Source organism: Schistocerca nitens, chromosome 8 (assembly GCF_023898315.1).
Source record: "Schistocerca nitens isolate TAMUIC-IGC-003100 chromosome 8, iqSchNite1.1, whole genome shotgun sequence".
Lineage (NCBI taxonomy): Eukaryota > Metazoa > Arthropoda > Insecta > Orthoptera > Acrididae > Schistocerca > Schistocerca nitens.
This window is the reverse complement of record NC_064621.1, coordinates 245,727,470-245,745,331: the sequence shown is the minus strand read 5'-3', so window position 1 is coordinate 245,745,331 and position 17,862 is coordinate 245,727,470. Positions and strand designations below refer to the sequence as shown.

Here is a 17,862-nt window from a genome sequence, read left to right as displayed (position 1 = left end):
TCACCGCTTGGTGCAACCAGTGGTTGCTCAAGGTCAATCCCTCCAAAACCCAGACGATCATTGTAGGCAAAACCACCCCCTTCCTTCCGCCTCCTTGATTTCTACCTCACCATCTATGGCCGTCCTATCGCCCTCACTCCCACCCTTAAGTACCTTGGCGTCACCCTCGACCGTCGCCTCTCCTGGACTCCCCATCTCCGGACAATCCAAGCCAAGGCACGCTCCCGACTCCATCTCCTCAAGCTCCTTTCGGGTTGTACGTGGGGTCTGGACCCCTCCACCATCCTCCACACCTATAAATCCCTCATCCGCCCTATCCTTTGTTACGCCCATCCGGCCTGGATCTCCGCCCCCCCCCCTACCTTTTATAAATCCCTCCAAATCCTTGAACGCCATGCTCTCCGCCTCGCCTATCGCATCCGTCTCCCCTCCCCCACGCGGATCCTGTACAATCTCATCCCCTTCCCCCACCTCCTCCTTTTCCTTGAAAGAATACGGATCCTGTACACCTCCCACAAACTCGATCCTCCTCATCCGCTTGTCCCACCCATCCTCTCCCACCCCCGCCCACTGCCGCGCCTGTATTCCCACGTCCCACCTGGTCTCCATCTCTCGACCCTCCTTACCCTCTCCCAAGGTGGCTTCCGCCAGCTCCCCCTCCCTGATGATGTCCTCCTCCCCTCCATCTACCCCTCCTATCAACTTTGATCCTCCCCCCCACTTCCTGTGTCCTTTCGTTAAGGCACCCTCCCTCCCTTCTCTTTCCTTTTCCCCCATCCCCTCCCTCCACCCCTCTTTCCCCCGGGCTTCCCCTCCCCCTTCCTCCCTTCCCCCTATCTCCCCTGCCCATGGCATCTGTTCTACCCTCTCCCTCTCCCACCCCCCCCCCCTCCTCCTCTCTTGGCAGGTCCCCGGACTCGTACACGGTTAGTGAACATTCGCGCGCCGGAGATCAACGCCTCGTGTTCTGTGTGTGCCATCGTTTTGTGCTTAAGTGGTTCAGTGTTATCCATTTTGTGCACCTACGTTTACGTGTGACAATTTTCGTCTCTGTCTGTGTCCAAGTGTTTGAACAAATTTTATCTTGGACTCTACGCCCGTGAACGGCTCCATGTATTTTAAAAAGTGTTTGTCTCCGTTTCTATGTCCACCATGTTTTTCTCTCAATGTCTTCATTTGTATCTTTTGTGTTTCTCTGAGGCCAAAGAACGGCGTAGTATGCTGCTGCTGGCCTGCCTGTAAACAGGTTTAAAAATAACAATAAAGAAAAAAAAGAAAGCAGGCGTCTTTCGACCCGCCGCGGACTGCCGCCCCGGCTGGTCCCGGCGGAGGTCCGAGTCCTCCCTCGGGCATGGGTGTGTGTGTTTGAACTTAGGATGATTTAGGTTAAGTACTGTGTAAGCTTAGGGACTGATGACCTTAGCAGTTATGTCCCATAAGATTTCACACACATTTTTGACTGCCGCCCGGAAGATACTCCGATGCAGCCAGAACGTCCAGGTGCTACATCTTCGCTACGCCGGCTAACGACCCCGGACTCTAAGCCCGTCTACTTCCTCGGCATTCGCCGGAAAGCGTCGAGATAAAACCAGCAAAGGAACGAAAATTAAGTTCAGTTGCTCATATTTCAATTCAATGAGGTGGCATAATTCTTTGGTTTGATATAAAATTTTGGCAGGAGAAGAAGCTTTTTGTTTTCAAAGGAAGTTTATCTTTTTGTAAAATTAAGCGGTGGCCTTGCTCCACCCAATAAAATATTTTTTGTTCGCAAATGTGTGTTAATCTGTGGATATAACAAGAGACATGCTTGGACGTGGGTTTCGGGTGAAACTTCTTAATAAAAAAAAAAATTTTACTTACATTGCAATATCTGGGAGAGGCAGCACTGACTCACAATATCCTAGCGCAACGCAATCTGACTGCTTTAAAATTAACTCAGAAGAATGATAACCTGACTTCCAATAATTAATACAAAAGAATGACCCTGAATAAGAAGAAACGCTAACAATAACCGATACATATCGTAAGTTACTTAACTCACAGAAAATCTTCATGACACACACTACAGCAATGCAGCAAACACCAATAAAGCCACTTACAGTTTATCTTAACAAAGTGACAACCAGTTCAAAAAAATTATATAATCACCATTAATAAATCTCCATGACAGATACACATTCATACCGTCCGCTCGCGCTAATACTGCAAACCTCCAACACTGTTAATTGTTAACCTCTAACCTCCATCACTGCTGACTACTCACGATCAACTTCCATCACTGCTGGCTGTTCACCACCAACAGCTAGTCCGACCAGCCACAGAGTCTCTTACAGAGTGCGGACAGGGCTGTCAGAGTTACTAACGCACAGCGCTACATAGTGCTGCCAACATACAAACACATAAACAGCCTACTTACACGGTGAGACGAGGAAGAGCAAGAGTCGTGCAGTTGTAGATCTGTCAGCGACAGACTGCATTCTACCACACAGGAACTGGTCGTCTCGTCTCCCAGTAGGACAAAGTCTTTAACTCGTATGGTAATTACACTACTGGCCATTAAAATTGCTACACCATGAAGATGACGTGCTACAGACACGAAATTTAACCGACATGAAGAAGAAGCCGTGGTATGCAAATGATTAGCTTTTCAGAGCATTCACACAAGGTTGGCGGCCGTGGCGACACCTACACAGGCTGACATGAGGAAAGTTTCCAACCGATTTCTCATACAAAAACAGCAGTTGACCGGCGTTGCCTGGTGAAACATTGTTGTGATGCCTCGTGTAAGGAGGAGAAATGCGTACCATCACGTTTCCGACTTTGATAAAGGTCGGATTGTAGCCTATCGCGATTGCGGTTTATCGTATCGCGACATTGCTGCTCGCGTTGATCCAGATCCAATGACGGTTAGCAGAATATGGAATCGGTGGGTTCAGGAGGGTAATACGGAACGCCGTGCTGGATCCCAACGGCCTCATATCACTAGCAGTCGATATGACAGGCATCTTATCCGCATGGCTGTAACTGATCGTGCAGCCACGTCTCGATCCCTGAGTCGACAGATGGGGAAGTTTGCAAGACAACAACCATCTGCACGAACAGTTCGACGACGTTTGCAGCAGCATTGACTATCAGCTCGGAGACCATGGCTGCGGTTACCCTTGACGCTGCATCACAGACAGGAGCGCCTGCGATGGTGTACTCGACGACGAACCTGGGTTCACGAGTGGTAAAACGTCATTTTTTTTCGGATGAATCCAGGTTCTGTTTACAGCATCATGATGGTCGCCTCCGTGTTTGGCGACATCGCGGTGAACGCACATTGGAAGCAGGTATTCGTCATCGCCGCACTGGCGTATCACCCGGCGTGATGGTATGGCGTGCCATTGGTTACACGTCTCGGGCACCTCTTGTTCGCATTGACGGCACTTTGAACAGTGGACGTTACATTTCAGATGTGTTACGACCTGTGGCTCTACCCTTCATTCGATCCCTGCGAAACCCTACATTTCAGCAGGATAATGCACCACCGAATGTTGCAGGTGCTGTAAGGGCCTTTCTGGATACAGAAAATGTTCGACTGCTGCCCTGGCCAGCACATTCCCCAGATCTCTCACCAATTGAAAACGTCTGGTGAATGGTGGCCGAGCAACTGGCTCGTCACAATATGCCAGTCACTACAATTGATGAACTGTGGTATCGTGTTGAAGCTGCATGGGCAGCTGTACCTGTACACGCCATCCGAGCTCTGTTTGACTCAATTCCCAGGCGTATCAAGGCCGTTATTACGGCCAGAGGTGGTCGTTCTGGGTACTGATTGTCAGGATGTATGCACCCAAATTACGTGAAAGTGTAATCACATGTCAGTTCTAGTATAATACATTTGTCCAATGAATACCCGTTTATCATCTTTATTTCTTCTTGGTGTAGCAATTTTAAGGGCCAGTAGTGTACTTTTGAATTGAACCACTCGACCGTCCCATTGTGGCGGCTGTCGATTTTCATTTCACTGTCCCTCATACATCAGGTGGACAGATTTAGATGGTTATAGTATAAGTCCCCCTAGGATGATGAGAATAGTACAGTTAGACTCACCTGGCAGCCGCTGGTAGGTGGGCAGGCAGGGCGCCGCGCTGAAGGGACGCCGTCGCCCTCTGGCCGGGCCGCGGCTGCCCGCCGGCTGCGGCTTGGCGAGTACCAGCGCGGCCGACGTCGCCGTCTGTGGCCGGACACCAGAACCGCTGCCGCCTGTCTGCCGTCTCTGTTGACATCCCCATCACCTCCTCACAGCTATCGCGCTACGCTCCTGCTGAATGTCCAGCGCCCGACCGAGCAAAATCTGTGTCTGCCAGGGCAGCACTGCATCCTGGAAATATTCCAGCAACACTACGAGGGGCGTTCGATAATAAATGCAACACATTTTATTCTCGGCCGATTTCGGTTGGAAAAAAGCGGAATCTGTTGTGGGACTTCGTGGAATATTCCCGCTTCAGCCTCTATAGTTACATTTCGTTCCGATAGATGGACGTGCTGGACGTAGTCTTAAGAATGGCGTCTGCAACTGAGGTGCGTTCCAAGCACAGAGATGTCAATGATTTTCTTTGGGCGGAGAACAGAGCATCGCAGACATTCACAGACGCTTGTAGCATGTCTACGGAGATCCGGGCAGTGAACAAAAGCACGGTGAGCCGTTGGGCGAGGCGTATGTCATCATCGCAACAAAGTCGCGCAAACATCTGCATCTGTATGGTTACTTTGCAATTCACACTTAAGTGCCTGGCAGAGGGTTCATCGACCATTTTCATACTACTTCTCTATCATTCCACTCTAGAATCGCGCGTTGGAAAAAGGAACACCTAAATCTTACCGTTCGAGCTCTGATTTCTCTTATTTTGTTATGATGATCGTTTCTCCCTACGTAGGCGGGTGTCAACAAAATATTTTCACAGTCGGAAGAGAAAGCTGGTGATTGAAATTTCGTTAATACATCTCGCCGCAAAGAAAACCGCCTTTGTTTCAGTGACTGCCATCCCAACTGGCGTATCATATCAGTGACACTCTCACCCCTATTGCGCGATAACACGAAACGAGCTGCCCTTCTTTGCACTTTTTCGATGTCCTCCGTCAATCCTACCTGGTAAGGATCCCACACCGCACAGCAATATTCCAGCAGAGGACGGACAAGCGTAATGTAGGCTGTCTCTTTAGTGGGTCTGTCGCATCTTCTAAGTGTTCAGTCAACAAAGCGCAGACTATGTTTTGCCTTCGCCACAATATTATCTATGTTATCTTACCAATTTAAGTTGCTCGTAATTGTTATTCCTAGGTATTTAGTGGAATTGACGGCCCTTAGATTTGTGCGATTTATCGTATACCCAAAATTATCGAATTTCTTTTCGTATCTATGTGAATGACCTCGCAGTTTTCTTTGCTTAGTGCCAATTGCCACTTTTCGCACCATACAGAAATTCTCTCTAGATCATTTTGTGGTCGGAACTGACCGTCTGATGATTTTACTTGACGGTAAATTACAGCGTCATCTGCAAACAATGTCCGCAGCTCGTGGTCGTGCGGTAGCGTTCTCGCTTCCCACACCCGGGTTCCCGGGTTCGATTCCCGGCGGGGTCAGGGATTTTCTCTGCCTCGTGATGACTGGATGTTGTGTGATGTCCTTAGGTTAGTTAGGTTTAAGTAGTTCTAGGGGACTGATGACCATAGATGTTAAGTCCCATAGTGCTCAGAGCCATTTGAGCCATTTTTGCAAACAATCTAAGGGGGTTGCTCAGATTAACACCTAGATCATTTATGTTTATGTAAATCAGGAACAGCAGAGGGCCTATGACACTACCTTGCGGAACGCCAGATATCACTTCTGTTCTGCTTGATGATTTACCGTCTATCACTACGAACTGTGACCTCTCTGAGAGGAAATCACGAATCCAGTCACACAATTGAGACGATACTCCATATGCACGCAATTTGATTAATAGTCGCTTGCGAGGAACGGTATCAAAAGCCTTCTGGAAATCTAGGAATATGGAATCGATCTGAGATCCCTTGTCGACAACACTCATTACTTCGTGTGAATAAAGAGCTAGCTGTGTTGCACAAGAACGATATTTTCTGAATCCGTGTTGGTTATGTATCAATAAGTCATTTTCTTCAAGGTAATTCATAATTTTCGAGTACAGTACATGCTCCAAAATCCTACTGCAAATTGAGGTCAGTGATATGTGTCTGTAATTCAATGGGTTACTCCTATTTCCTTTCTTGAATATTGGTGTGACCTGTGTTACTTTCAAGTCTTTAGGAACAGACCTTTCGTCAAGTGAGCGGGTGTATATGATTGCTAAGAAACGCGCTATTGCGTCTACATACTCTGAAAGGAACCTGATTCGTATACCATCTGGACCCGAAGAATTGCCTTTCTTAAGTGATTTGGGTTGTTTCGCAACACCAAAGATATCTAGTTTTATGTCAATCATGCTAACAGCTGTTCTGGTTTCGAACTCTGGAATATTTACTTCGTCTTCTTTCGTGAAGGCATTACGGAAAACTGTACTTAGTAACTCCGCTTAGTGACACCATCATCGGTAACATTTCCATGGCTATCCCGCGTGCCGTCCAGTGCACACAGCTGTGATTCCTGCAATGTCGGAACGCACGGACACCCTCATCCGACGTGATCGACGTATCACAATCAGACACCTCACTGTTCAATTGGACGTCTCTGTTGGTAGTGTTGACACACTCGTCGACGGGGTACTTAAAGATGTGTGCCGCCTAACATAAGACCATAAAGAGCAACGAAGAACCACCTGTGCAGAATTGCTTGAGCCTTATGCGTCGAACATCGTCACTTCGATGTGGAAATAAAACGGCAATCCTGGAGTGACGTCACACCACCTTTCGGCCGAAGTAGAAGTTCAGTGCCGCACCCTCTGTTGGTAAAATCATGGCGACTGTCTTTGTGACGCTGAAGGGGTTATTCTCTTGAATGTTCTCCCTCACGACGCAACTATGAACTCTGAAGTGTACTGTGCTACGCTCTGGAGACTCAAGGAACCACGTCGGAAAAAAAACTTCTCCTTCTCCATGACAACGCAAGGTCTCACACAAGTTTTCCCACTCTAGAAGAGTCCACCAAATTTCATTGAACTGTTCTCCCTCATCCATACTAATGGCCTCATCTCGCACATTCCGACTTCCATCTGTTTATCCCAATGAAGAATGCACTCCGTAGGATTCAGAACATGGATGATGGAGATGTTATTGATGCTCTCAGTACTATGGGACTCAACTTCTGAGGTCATCAGTCCCCTAGAACTTAGAACTACTTAAACCTTACTAACCTAAGGACATCACACACATCCATGTCTTGCGGTTCCAGACTGTAGTGCCTAGAACCGCACGGCCACGCTGGCCGGCCAAAAATAGGGTTTTGTAGCCAAAAGAGTGGAAAATAATATGGTGTATTTGAATCCTGAATAAAACCAAACTGCTTTAGGGAAAAAATGTGTTGCATTACTTTTTGAACATCCCTTGTTTGTCGAAGCCATTGTGGTTACACATTTACCTCTATTCCTTCTCCGGAAAAGTAAATAAAACGTTCTCTTTCAAAATGGCTCTGAGCACTATGGGACTTAACATCTGAGGCCGGCCGTTCTCTTTAAGGTGGCAGTTAATTTCATGTTTTTAATTTGTTATGCGTCCACAGACTCTTTTATTTGTTTACCTCCGAAACACAACACGGGAAGCTGTTGCCGTAACTTTTTACACACATTTCGCTTTCTGTGGCTGTAACCAAAGTACTAATTGCCTTATTGGACGTTGTGCACACAAGAGAATTATCAGAAGTCGGCCAGTGTGGCCGAGCGGTTCTAGGCACTACAGTCTGGAACCGCGCGACCGCTACGGTCGCAGGTTCGTATCCTGCCTCGGGCATGGATGTGTGTGATGTCCTTAGGTTAGTTAGGTTTAAGTAGTTCTAAGTTCTAGGGGACTAATGACCTCAGATGTTAAGTCCCATAGTGCTCAGTGCCATCTGAACAAATTATCAGAATCATTTCGAGTGTAAATGTAAAATTATAGATTGTCACTCAATGGGAAATTAAATGTAACCAAACTGGACGGTTGTAAAAAATCAACCAGAGTGCTACAACAGTGAGGAAGTATTAAAAATAGTGAAAGAAGTTGCAAAATGTGAATTGTTTAACGGAGGACTGTTAGAGGCGGGAAGATTACGGCTTAGCAATCAGGTGCAACGACGGCAGATAAAAGGCTGACCCAACAGTAGGTTCCCATAATGCAAGACCCAGCTCACAGCCTTTGATATGCTATTATGCTGTTCGGAAGAAACAGAAAGTTTGTTTCCTTTGTCCAGAGTCACGGCTTGCTAACCTGCATCGTCAGAAACGGCTATACAACGCTACATATTAAGTGGACCCTTGATAGTCAAATGCATTAGTCAGTCACTCTTAAGGTTCAGCAGCCTCCTCAGGAAAGATGCCACAGTAATCTACAAGCCACTATAGCGAATGTGCCTGTGTGTTGGCTGGCCGAAGTGGCCGTGCGGTTAAAGGCGCTGCAGTCTGGAACCGCAAGACCGCTACGGTCGCAGGTTCGAATCCTGCCTCGGGCATGGATGTTTGTGATGTCCTTAGGTTAGTTAGGTTTAACTAGTTCTAAGTTCTAGGGGACTAATGACCTCAGCAGTTGGGTCCCATAGTGCTCAGAGCCATTTTGCCTGTGTGTTGAGAAAACGACTGTCAGGAAGGCGCCATAGTTGTGGTCTCCAGTCCGAAGACATTTGATCATTTGATGCAGCTCTCCTACTCCAGTGTATCCTCTGCAAACCTCCCCGTCGCTGGAGAGCATTTTAACCTGCTTACTGTATTCACCCATGCTCTTCATCTAAATCCCCCCCCCCCCCCCCACACACACACACACAAGCACACACACCTGCCTCCAACACCAAACTTACGATTTCTCGAAGCCTCAGTATGTGTCCCTCAACCGATCGCTTCTTTTAGTCAAGTTCTACCATAAATTTCTGTTATTTCCAATTCTGTTCATTACCTCCTAATCAGTTATTCGGTCTACTCAACTAACCTTCAGCATTCTCACGCAACGCCACATTTCAAAAGCTACTCTTTTCTTCTTGTCTGGACTGTTTATCTTCAACGTTTCAGTTTCGTACAACATCCATTCCACACAAATCCTTCAGAAAGGACTTCCTAACACTTAAATTTATATCCAATGTTTACAAATTTCTCTTTTTCTTCTCAAGCTATAGCCAATCAACATTTTATATCCTATGTACTTCGGCCATCATCAGGTATTGTGGCGCCCAAATAGCAAAACTCACCTAACACTTTTAGGGGCTTATTTTCTAATCTAATTCCGCCAGCATCGTCTGATTCAGTTCTGCTGTATTTCATTGTTCTTGTATTGATTTTGTTAATGTTCATCTTACCTCATTTGAAGACACTATCCATACCGTTCAACAGCTCTTCCAAATCCTTTGCTGTCTCTGACAGAATTACGTCATCAGCAAACCACAAAGTTTTTATTTCTTCTCCCTGAACTTTAATTCCTTCTCCAAATTTTCTATGGTTTCGTTTACTGCTTACTTAATACACAGACTGAATAACTTCGAGGATAGGCTACAACACTGTCTCTCACCCTTCTTAACCACTGCTTTCCTTTTATTTCCATCGACTCTCATAACTGCCGTCTTGTTTCTCTACAAGTTGTAACTAATCTTTCACCCCTGATCCGTTCATGATTTCAAAGAGAGTATTACTGTCGACACTGTCAAAAGTTTCCTCCAAATCTACAATATCTATAAACATAGGTTTGCTTTCCTTACTCTATCTTCTAAGATAAGTTGTAGGGTCAGTATTTCCTCATGTGTCCCTACATTTCTCCGGGATCCAAACTGAGTTTGCTTCTACCATTTTTTTTTATTCTTTTGCATATAATTCGCGTTATTACTTGGCAACCATGACGTATTAAACTGATAGTTGGCTAATATTCACACCTGTCAGCACTTGCTTTCATTGGAAATAGAATTATTATTTTCTTTTTGAATTCTGGAGTTATTTCGCCTGACTCATAAATCTTGCACATTAGATGGAGTAGTTTTGTCATGGCTGGCTCTCCCAAAGGTAGCAGTAGTTCTGACGGCATGTCGTCTACACCGGGGGCCTTGTTTATACTTAGATCTGTCACATCTCTATCAAGTTCCACTCGCAGTATCACATCTCCCATCCAATCTTCATCTACTTACTTTTCCATTTTCCATCTTATTGTCTTCGTTTGTATAGCCCTTCTATACATTGCTTCCATCTTCCAGCGCTCTCTTTGTTGCTTAGTACTGACTTGTCGCCTGAGATCTTGGATATTCATAACGCTTCTCATTTCTCCAAAGGTTTCATAATTTTCGTTTAACTTGCTGTCTGAGCCCTAATTTATCCGAATATTTTTGTATGGTCATTTCACGAGATGTTTGCGAGCGTAAATAATATGTTATCTGACACTTTTTGGAACGTACGGTTTCGGAATTTTAACAGTAAACTTCTCAGTGCTGTGGATCGCCTCTTATAGCGTCTGCTACTAATATCTGAAGCATCTCCGTAATGCTCTCGCAGCAACCAAACGAAATCATGACGGAATACACCTATCTTCTTTGGATCTTACCCATCTGCTCCATTAATGCTACTTGGTAAGGAACCTAAACTGTTGAAGTGCTTTTAAGCCACTTCTTTGGTGGCCAAATAGCTTTTCCTTCGCATTCCTCCAATTAATCTCAGACTGGCACCCAACTGTTCCTACAACTACTTCTATTATAATCAAGAGCAGCTGCCAAAGTGAGTAATTTGGCGTCGCTAAGCAACTTAAGTAACCTAATACAGGCAATTCTTCCAGTCCAAATTGTATATCAATTACATTCCTTTCGGAGTCCGCCAGTGAAATAGCTCTATTTTTAGGAGTTATACATAAACCCCTCTTTCAACCTGTAGTAGGATTATGGAGCACACACTGTGTTCCAACGTCATAAATAACCTCTAAGAAAACTATCTCTTTACACACGACCAGCACGTATTCAGGAAATATCATTGTTGTGAAACATGACTGGTTCTTTATGCACATAGAATAAAGTTGTCGTGTCCACCAACTTAAAATGAAACCACCACAAAGAAAATGTGGGGAAAGCGAACCGAAAACTTTTTTTTGTTGGCTGAACATCTAGCGGATGTAAAAAAATCTACTGACGAGATTGATTACAATATGGTTGTCCGTCCTCTTGCGCATATTGCTGCACGGTATGGGATCTTTGCAAGGAATGATGATGGAGGACATCGAAAGAGTTCAAATAAGGGCACATCGTTTTGTTCTATCGCGAAATAGGGAAAAGAGTGTCACGGATATGATAAAGCGACTTGGGGTGGCATGGAATTTTTGTTGCGGCGGGATGTTTTTACGAAATTTTAGTCACCAAGTTTAGGTATTCATTTCTAACACATGCCGTTAGAAAGTCCTAACGGTCGAAAAATAGCCTATGAAGACTCTGCCAGACATTTAGGTGTTAATTGCAGAGCAATCATGTTCATGTAAACACGTCGTCATATTACTTTAGGTCGAACCGAATGTCTGCTCCAAAGTATTTTACAGCTGCTACTGTTTCCAGTAATTTATCACCTATAGTGTAATCGAACTGTAGTGCATCTTTTTACAAATTTATCCATATCCATACCTGTTATAAAAGTATATGCATGTATGTACAGGGTGGTTACACTTAAACTTTCGCTTCTTGAGCCAGTGTAGACTGAAAACTATTTACCATACGGGTACCCAGCTCGATAGGAATCATGTTCAGACTGTGCACTGCAGGATTTGCGTTGTTAGTAGTGTTAGTGCCATTCCTCGCCCTTAGGCGCCGATACTGGTACTGCAACATAGGGTTGAAGCCCAAACATCCATGTCCATTACGGTTGCTGTCAGTCAACTTGGGTCTGCACGAGGTGAGCAGGCCTTAACTTGCAAAGCTGTTTTATCAATACAGCAGCAATAGTACTGCTGCTTTTCGTGGGTTTCGGTGCATTAAAGGACTACAGTGAGGTCCTCTTCCTCCACGGGGATTAAAGAGTATGATTCAGAAGTTCGAATTAACTGTTGATATGGGGATTGCTCCTGGGAGAAGCCAAGGACCAACTGCATCACAAATTGTTGAAGAAGATACTGTTGTGAGAATGCCGGATGCATGTGCGATCTTCAAGCAGTGCACGAGCTGTGTCACGACAGCTGAACATGGTCCGCTATTCGAAAAGTGCTGAGAACAATTGTGAAATGGTATCTCTACTGCGGTTCGAGACTGTCGTGGGTTTATATGGTTGTTACATTAACAATCAACAAATGTTACCCTCTTATATGGGAATTAAAATGTGTTCCTTTCAATAGTTAGCTCCTTATTTCTCTTCCGCATGTCCTCACAAATGTTTCCGCGAAGTTTCATTGTCATACGATCACTCGTTTGTCATGGGGTCCTTCTCAACTAGCGAAAGTTTAATTATAACCACCCTGTAAGTATGTCATCTACGTACGTAATGTATGTACAGTACTGGCCATTAACATTGCTACACCACGAAAATGTTGTGCTACAGACGCGAAATTTAACCGACAGTAGGAAGATGCTGTGATATGCAAATGATTAACTTTTCAGAGCATTCACACAAGGTTGGCGCCGGTGGCGACATCTACAACGTGCTGACATGAGGAACGTTTCAAACCGATTTCTCATACACAAACAGCAGTTGACCGGCGCTGCCTGGTGAAACGTTGTTGTGATACCTTGTGTAAGGAGGAGAAATGCGTACCATCACGTTTCCGACTTTGATAAAGGTCGGATTGTAGCCTATCGCGATTGCGGTTTATCGTATCGCGACATTGCTGCTCGCGTTGGCCGAGATCCAATGACTGTTAGCAGAATATGAAATCGGTGGGTTCAGGAGAGTAATACAGAACGCCGTGCTAGATCCCAACGGCCTCTTATCACTAGCAGTCGAGATGACAGGCATCTTATCCGCATGGCTGTAACGGATCGTGCAGCCACGTCTCGATCCCTGAGTCAACAGATGGGGACGTTTGCAAGACAGCAATCATCTGCACGAGCAGTTCGACGACGTTTGCAGCAGCACGGACTATCAGCTCGGAGACCATGGCTGCGGTTACCCTTTACGCTGCATCACAGACAGGAGCGCCTGCGATGGTGTACTCAGCGACGAATCTGGGTGTACGAATGGCAAAACTTCATTTTTCGGATGAATCTAGGTTCTGTTTACCGCATCATGATGGTCGCGTCCGTGTTTGGCGACATCGCGGTGAACGCACATTGGAAGCGTGTATTCGTCATCGCCATACTGGCGTGTCACCCGGCGTGATAGTATGGGGTGCCATTGGTTACACGTCTCGGTCACCTCTTGTTCGCATTGACGGCACTTTGAACAGTGGACGTTACGTTTCAGATGTGTTACGATCCGTGGCTTTACCCTTCATTCGATCCCTGCGAAACCCTTCATTTCAGCAGGATAATGCACGACCGCATGTTGCAGGTCCTGTACGGGCCTTTCTGGATACAGAAAATGTTCGACTGCTGCCCTGGCCAGCACATTCTTCAGATCTCTCACCAATTGAAAACGTCTGGTCAATGGTGGCCGAGCAACTGGCTCGTCACAATACGCCAGTCACTACTCTTGATGAATTGTATCGTGTTGAAGCTGCATGAGCAGCTGCACCTGTACACGCCATCCAAGCTCTGTTTGACTCAATGCCCAGGCGTATCAAGGCCGTTATTACGACCAGAGGTGGTTGTTCTGGTTACTGATTTCTCAGGATCTATGCACCCAAATTGCGTGAAAATGTTATGATACGTCAGTTTCAGTATAATATATTTGTCCAACGAATACCCGTTTATCATCTGCATTTCTTCTTGGTGTAGCAATTTTAATGGCCAGTAGTGTATGTGTGTTCTGCATCTCCTTCTAAATCACAGAATAGATTTCAAGTCAACTTGGTATACAAATTACTGTCTGGAAAGAACCACCGTGAGGGTAAGAACCATCTACCCCCCAAAGTGGTGGGGATGTGGTGTAAAATAAGCGTAGCTCAAGATGCACAAATACACAGATGATATCCATCCAGTATTTGATAATTAGAGTACTTGGTGCCTTGCAACCAACCCTTCACAAAATGATGAAAGGAAAAAAGTTTATCGCTTGTTAGATGTTCACTGTTACCACATCGGGCATGGCCTTTATACTAATAGTGGCCGACACGGCGGAGGTGTACATATTGACAATGCGGTCACAGACCCAGAAGAATTTTATTGAATACGTGAAATATATGTAACAGGTGTACGCAAGCAAAGCCAGGGATAGGAATCTCTCCCTAAACCCCTGGATCGATTTGAAGCAAACTTGGTACACATATTACTTACTGTCTGGAAAGAAATATTGTGGGCTATGAACCAGTAACCTCCTATTGGGGTAATGTGTGACTAGGGCCTCCCGTCAGGTAGACTGTTTTCCGGGTGCAAGTCTTTCGATTTGACGCCACTTCGGTGACTTGCGCGTAGATCGGGATGAAATGATGATGATTAGGACAACATAACGCCCAGTCCCTGAGCGGAGAAAATATCCGACCAACCCGGGAATCGAACCCGGGCCCTTTTGACATTCCCTCGCGCTGACCACTCAGCTAGTGGGGGCGGACCCTATTGGGGTGGGGTGATAACTTGGAGAGAGAGAAGAGGGGAGAAGGATATGGACAGACATAGAGAGGGGAGGAGGAATGGACACAGATAGGGGGAAGGATGATAAAGATTTTTGGTTTTTTGGGTTCTCAAGCGCGTGGTTATCAGCGCCCTTATACACTCATAGTCTTTGCTCATTCTGGTCTCGCCACTTCGTGAATGATGAGAAAATGATGAGGACCCACACTTATACCTAGTCCCCATGTGGAGAAAATCCCGGGAATCGAACCAAGGACACTGTTACGCAGACATAACAGCGCTAACCACTAGACCACGAGCTGCGGATGGGGAGAAGAAGAAGATGGACAGAAAGGAAAGAGGATGAGAGGGACTGAGGGACGGGAGGGAGGAGACGAACAGAGAGGAGGGAGGAGGAAAGGTACAGAGAGAGAAAGGAGGGACACAAAGGAAAGAGGAGGAGATGGACAGAGCGAGGGGAAGGAGGAAATGAATAGAGAGGGAGGAGCAAGAGATGGACGGAGAGAGGGGGAGAATGACGTCAAGTTAGAAGGGGAGGAGATGGACAGAGGAGGAAGGAGCAGATTGGCGCAGGGGGGAAGGAGCAGATGGACAGAGAGACGAGGAGGACCACATGGACAGAGAGAGGGGCAAGAGGAAATAGATAAAGAGTGCAGGAGGAGGAGGAGGAGGATGAGATGGATAGATGAAGGAGGAGGAGATGGACAGAGAGAGGGGGAAGGAGGGGCTGGACTGAAGTGGTGGAATAAATTCATACCAGGGCTACTCAGCTAATAAGTATTAAAAACACCTGAGCCGTAGTGAAAATTGCTGTTTTGAAGAGGGCGCCGCAGCGCGTTGTGTGCAGCAGTCGCCCTCCGTTTCTGGCGGTGGCGCCGCTGTGGCAATAGCTGCTTTGGTGTCTCCCCCTGGTGGGACAGGGGAAATGTTGCCTGTTCACGTGCATTTAACGCTTTCGGGACGACGACGGATCAATCCCGCGTCCGGCCATCCTGATTTAGGTTTTCCGTGATTTCCCTAAATCGCTCCAGGCAAATGCCGAGATGGTTCCTTTCAAAGGGCACTTCCTTCCCCGTCCTTCCTTAATCCGCTGAGACCGATGACCTCGCTGTCTGGTCTCCTTCCCCAAACAACCAACCAACCAACAATGTGCATTTAAAGGGCGCTATGAGCTGGGTTTGGCATCAGAGGGTTGGATCCCCTCATTCGAAGGCGCCAGATTGCAAAGCCTGGGCTACTCTCAGGTTGGAATCTCCGCTTTCGACGATTGTGTCCGTCTGTCTGTCTGTCTGCCCGTCTGCCCGCCGCTTACTGCTGTAGCTGTTCGTTCGTTCGTCCGTCCGTCCGTCCGCCTGCCTGCTCGCTGTCCGTCTCCGCCGCTACCGCTGCTGCCTGCTGTCCGTCCGTCCGTCTGTTCGCCGCCGCCGCCGCCGCCGCCAGCCGGTGCTCGCCGCCAGCCGGTGCTCGCCGCCGCCGACGCCTGGTCGCCGCCGCCGCCGCCACCGCCGCCGCCGCCGTCCGACCCTGGTCTTCGGCCGTCCTCGTCTTCCTCCGTCTTTGTCTTCGTCCGCCCCGGTTTGTGTCCTTTCCCTTTCGTTCTGTACGTTATTGTTTCTCCCTGTCGTCATGTCCGCCCCCGCCACCACCGCCACCACTACCACCACCGCCATAGTTTACACTTCCCCTTCCGCCGCCTCCACCACTATAACGTGGTGTGCCCAGTCCCACCCCCCTCCTTCCATCCCACCTCTTCTCACTCTCCCTTCGCCCTCGCTCTTTGTCGCCCCCTCTCCAGCTTTTTCCTCCCGCTCCTCTCGATCTGATCCTTTCCCCCCACTCCCCCAGCCTGTCACTGCAGCTCCGGCTAGGGTGGTGGCCCGTCGGGCCACTGTCCATGCCTAGCTCTCCCCGTCGCCTTCGCCATCACCGCCGCCACCGCCACCGTCATCGTCGTCGTCGCCTTCGCCTTCGCCTTCACCGTCACCGTCACCATCTCCGACTCCAGCCCCGGGACCTGCCACTCCCCGCCACATTCCAGTTGTTCCCATCCCCCACACCTCCTCCGCCGCCGTCAAGTGCCCCAGTGGCACCCCTGCCTCGTCTGCTCCAAAAAAGGCTCCGCCTCGTCCCCCTTCCCCCACCCCTGATGCCATGGATGTCTCCCCGCCCGTCCCTGCCCCCTCCTCCTCCTCCTTTACCCCCTCCTCCCACCGCTACCTCCTCTCCCGTCCGGATCCCTCCCTCCTTGAAGCCCGGAACCTCACCCTCTTCCTTCGCCAGAATTGTTCTGGTGCCCCCATCTCCCTCCTCACTCCTCGCCGTGATTCGGTACTCATCTCCTCCCCCAGCCCTACCCTCCACACAGACCTCCTTTCCCGCATCCCTGTCACCCGCTTTGGCCCTCATGCCTCTCTCACCCCTGCTCCCTCGCCACCTCCCTCCCACCAATCCCAACCTCTGCGTCGCCCGCCGACCCTCACCGCCGTGATCACTCGGCTCAGTCCAGTGATCACGGAGGAGGAGGTGTTGGCGGAGCTTCAGGCCCATCCCCATCTGGAGGTGCGTGCGGTTCGCCGGATCCATAACACTGCCGGCCCCACCCGCCTTATGCGGGTTTTTTCTGAGCACGCCCCCTCCATAGACCGTCTCCTGAAGGAGGGTGCCCTCCTTTTTAACCAGCGTTATAAGGTTGACCCCTCCCGTTCCCCTCCTCAATCCCTGCGCTGCCAGAGGTGTCTGCGCTATAACGCGCACCCCACAGCTGAGTGCCGCGAGGCCCCCACCTGCCCGCATTGTAGGCAAGCGCACTTCCTCAGGCAGTGCCCTAACCTCCAATCCCCTCCTTCCTGCAATACCTGCAATCTCCCCCATCCCACCTACTCCCAAAAGTGTAAAGCCCGACCCCCTCCGGCCACTCCTGAACTCACCGTCCCTGTCCATCCCCTGGACGCCCCCACCCCTCCTGGCAATTCCCTTCGTCCCCCCCCCCACCACTGAGGACATCATCAGGTTCATCACCATCGTCCTTCAAAATGTTCATCCCGTTCAGCGCCCCCACACCCTCCAGCAGA

General features: G+C 48.1%; 1 protein-coding gene across 1 annotated transcript in view; it reads right to left on the bottom strand.

Moving 5' to 3' along the window:
* The window catches only part of LOC126199505 (uncharacterized), a 117,285-nt gene that overhangs the window by 44,997 nt on the left and 54,426 nt on the right, over positions 1-17,862 (bottom strand). Inside the window, exon 6 of the mRNA XM_049936428.1 lies at positions 4,096-4,261. Coding sequence (XP_049792385.1) covers positions 4,096-4,261 — 166 coding nt within the window. The remainder of the gene's footprint in view (positions 1-4,095; positions 4,262-17,862) is intronic.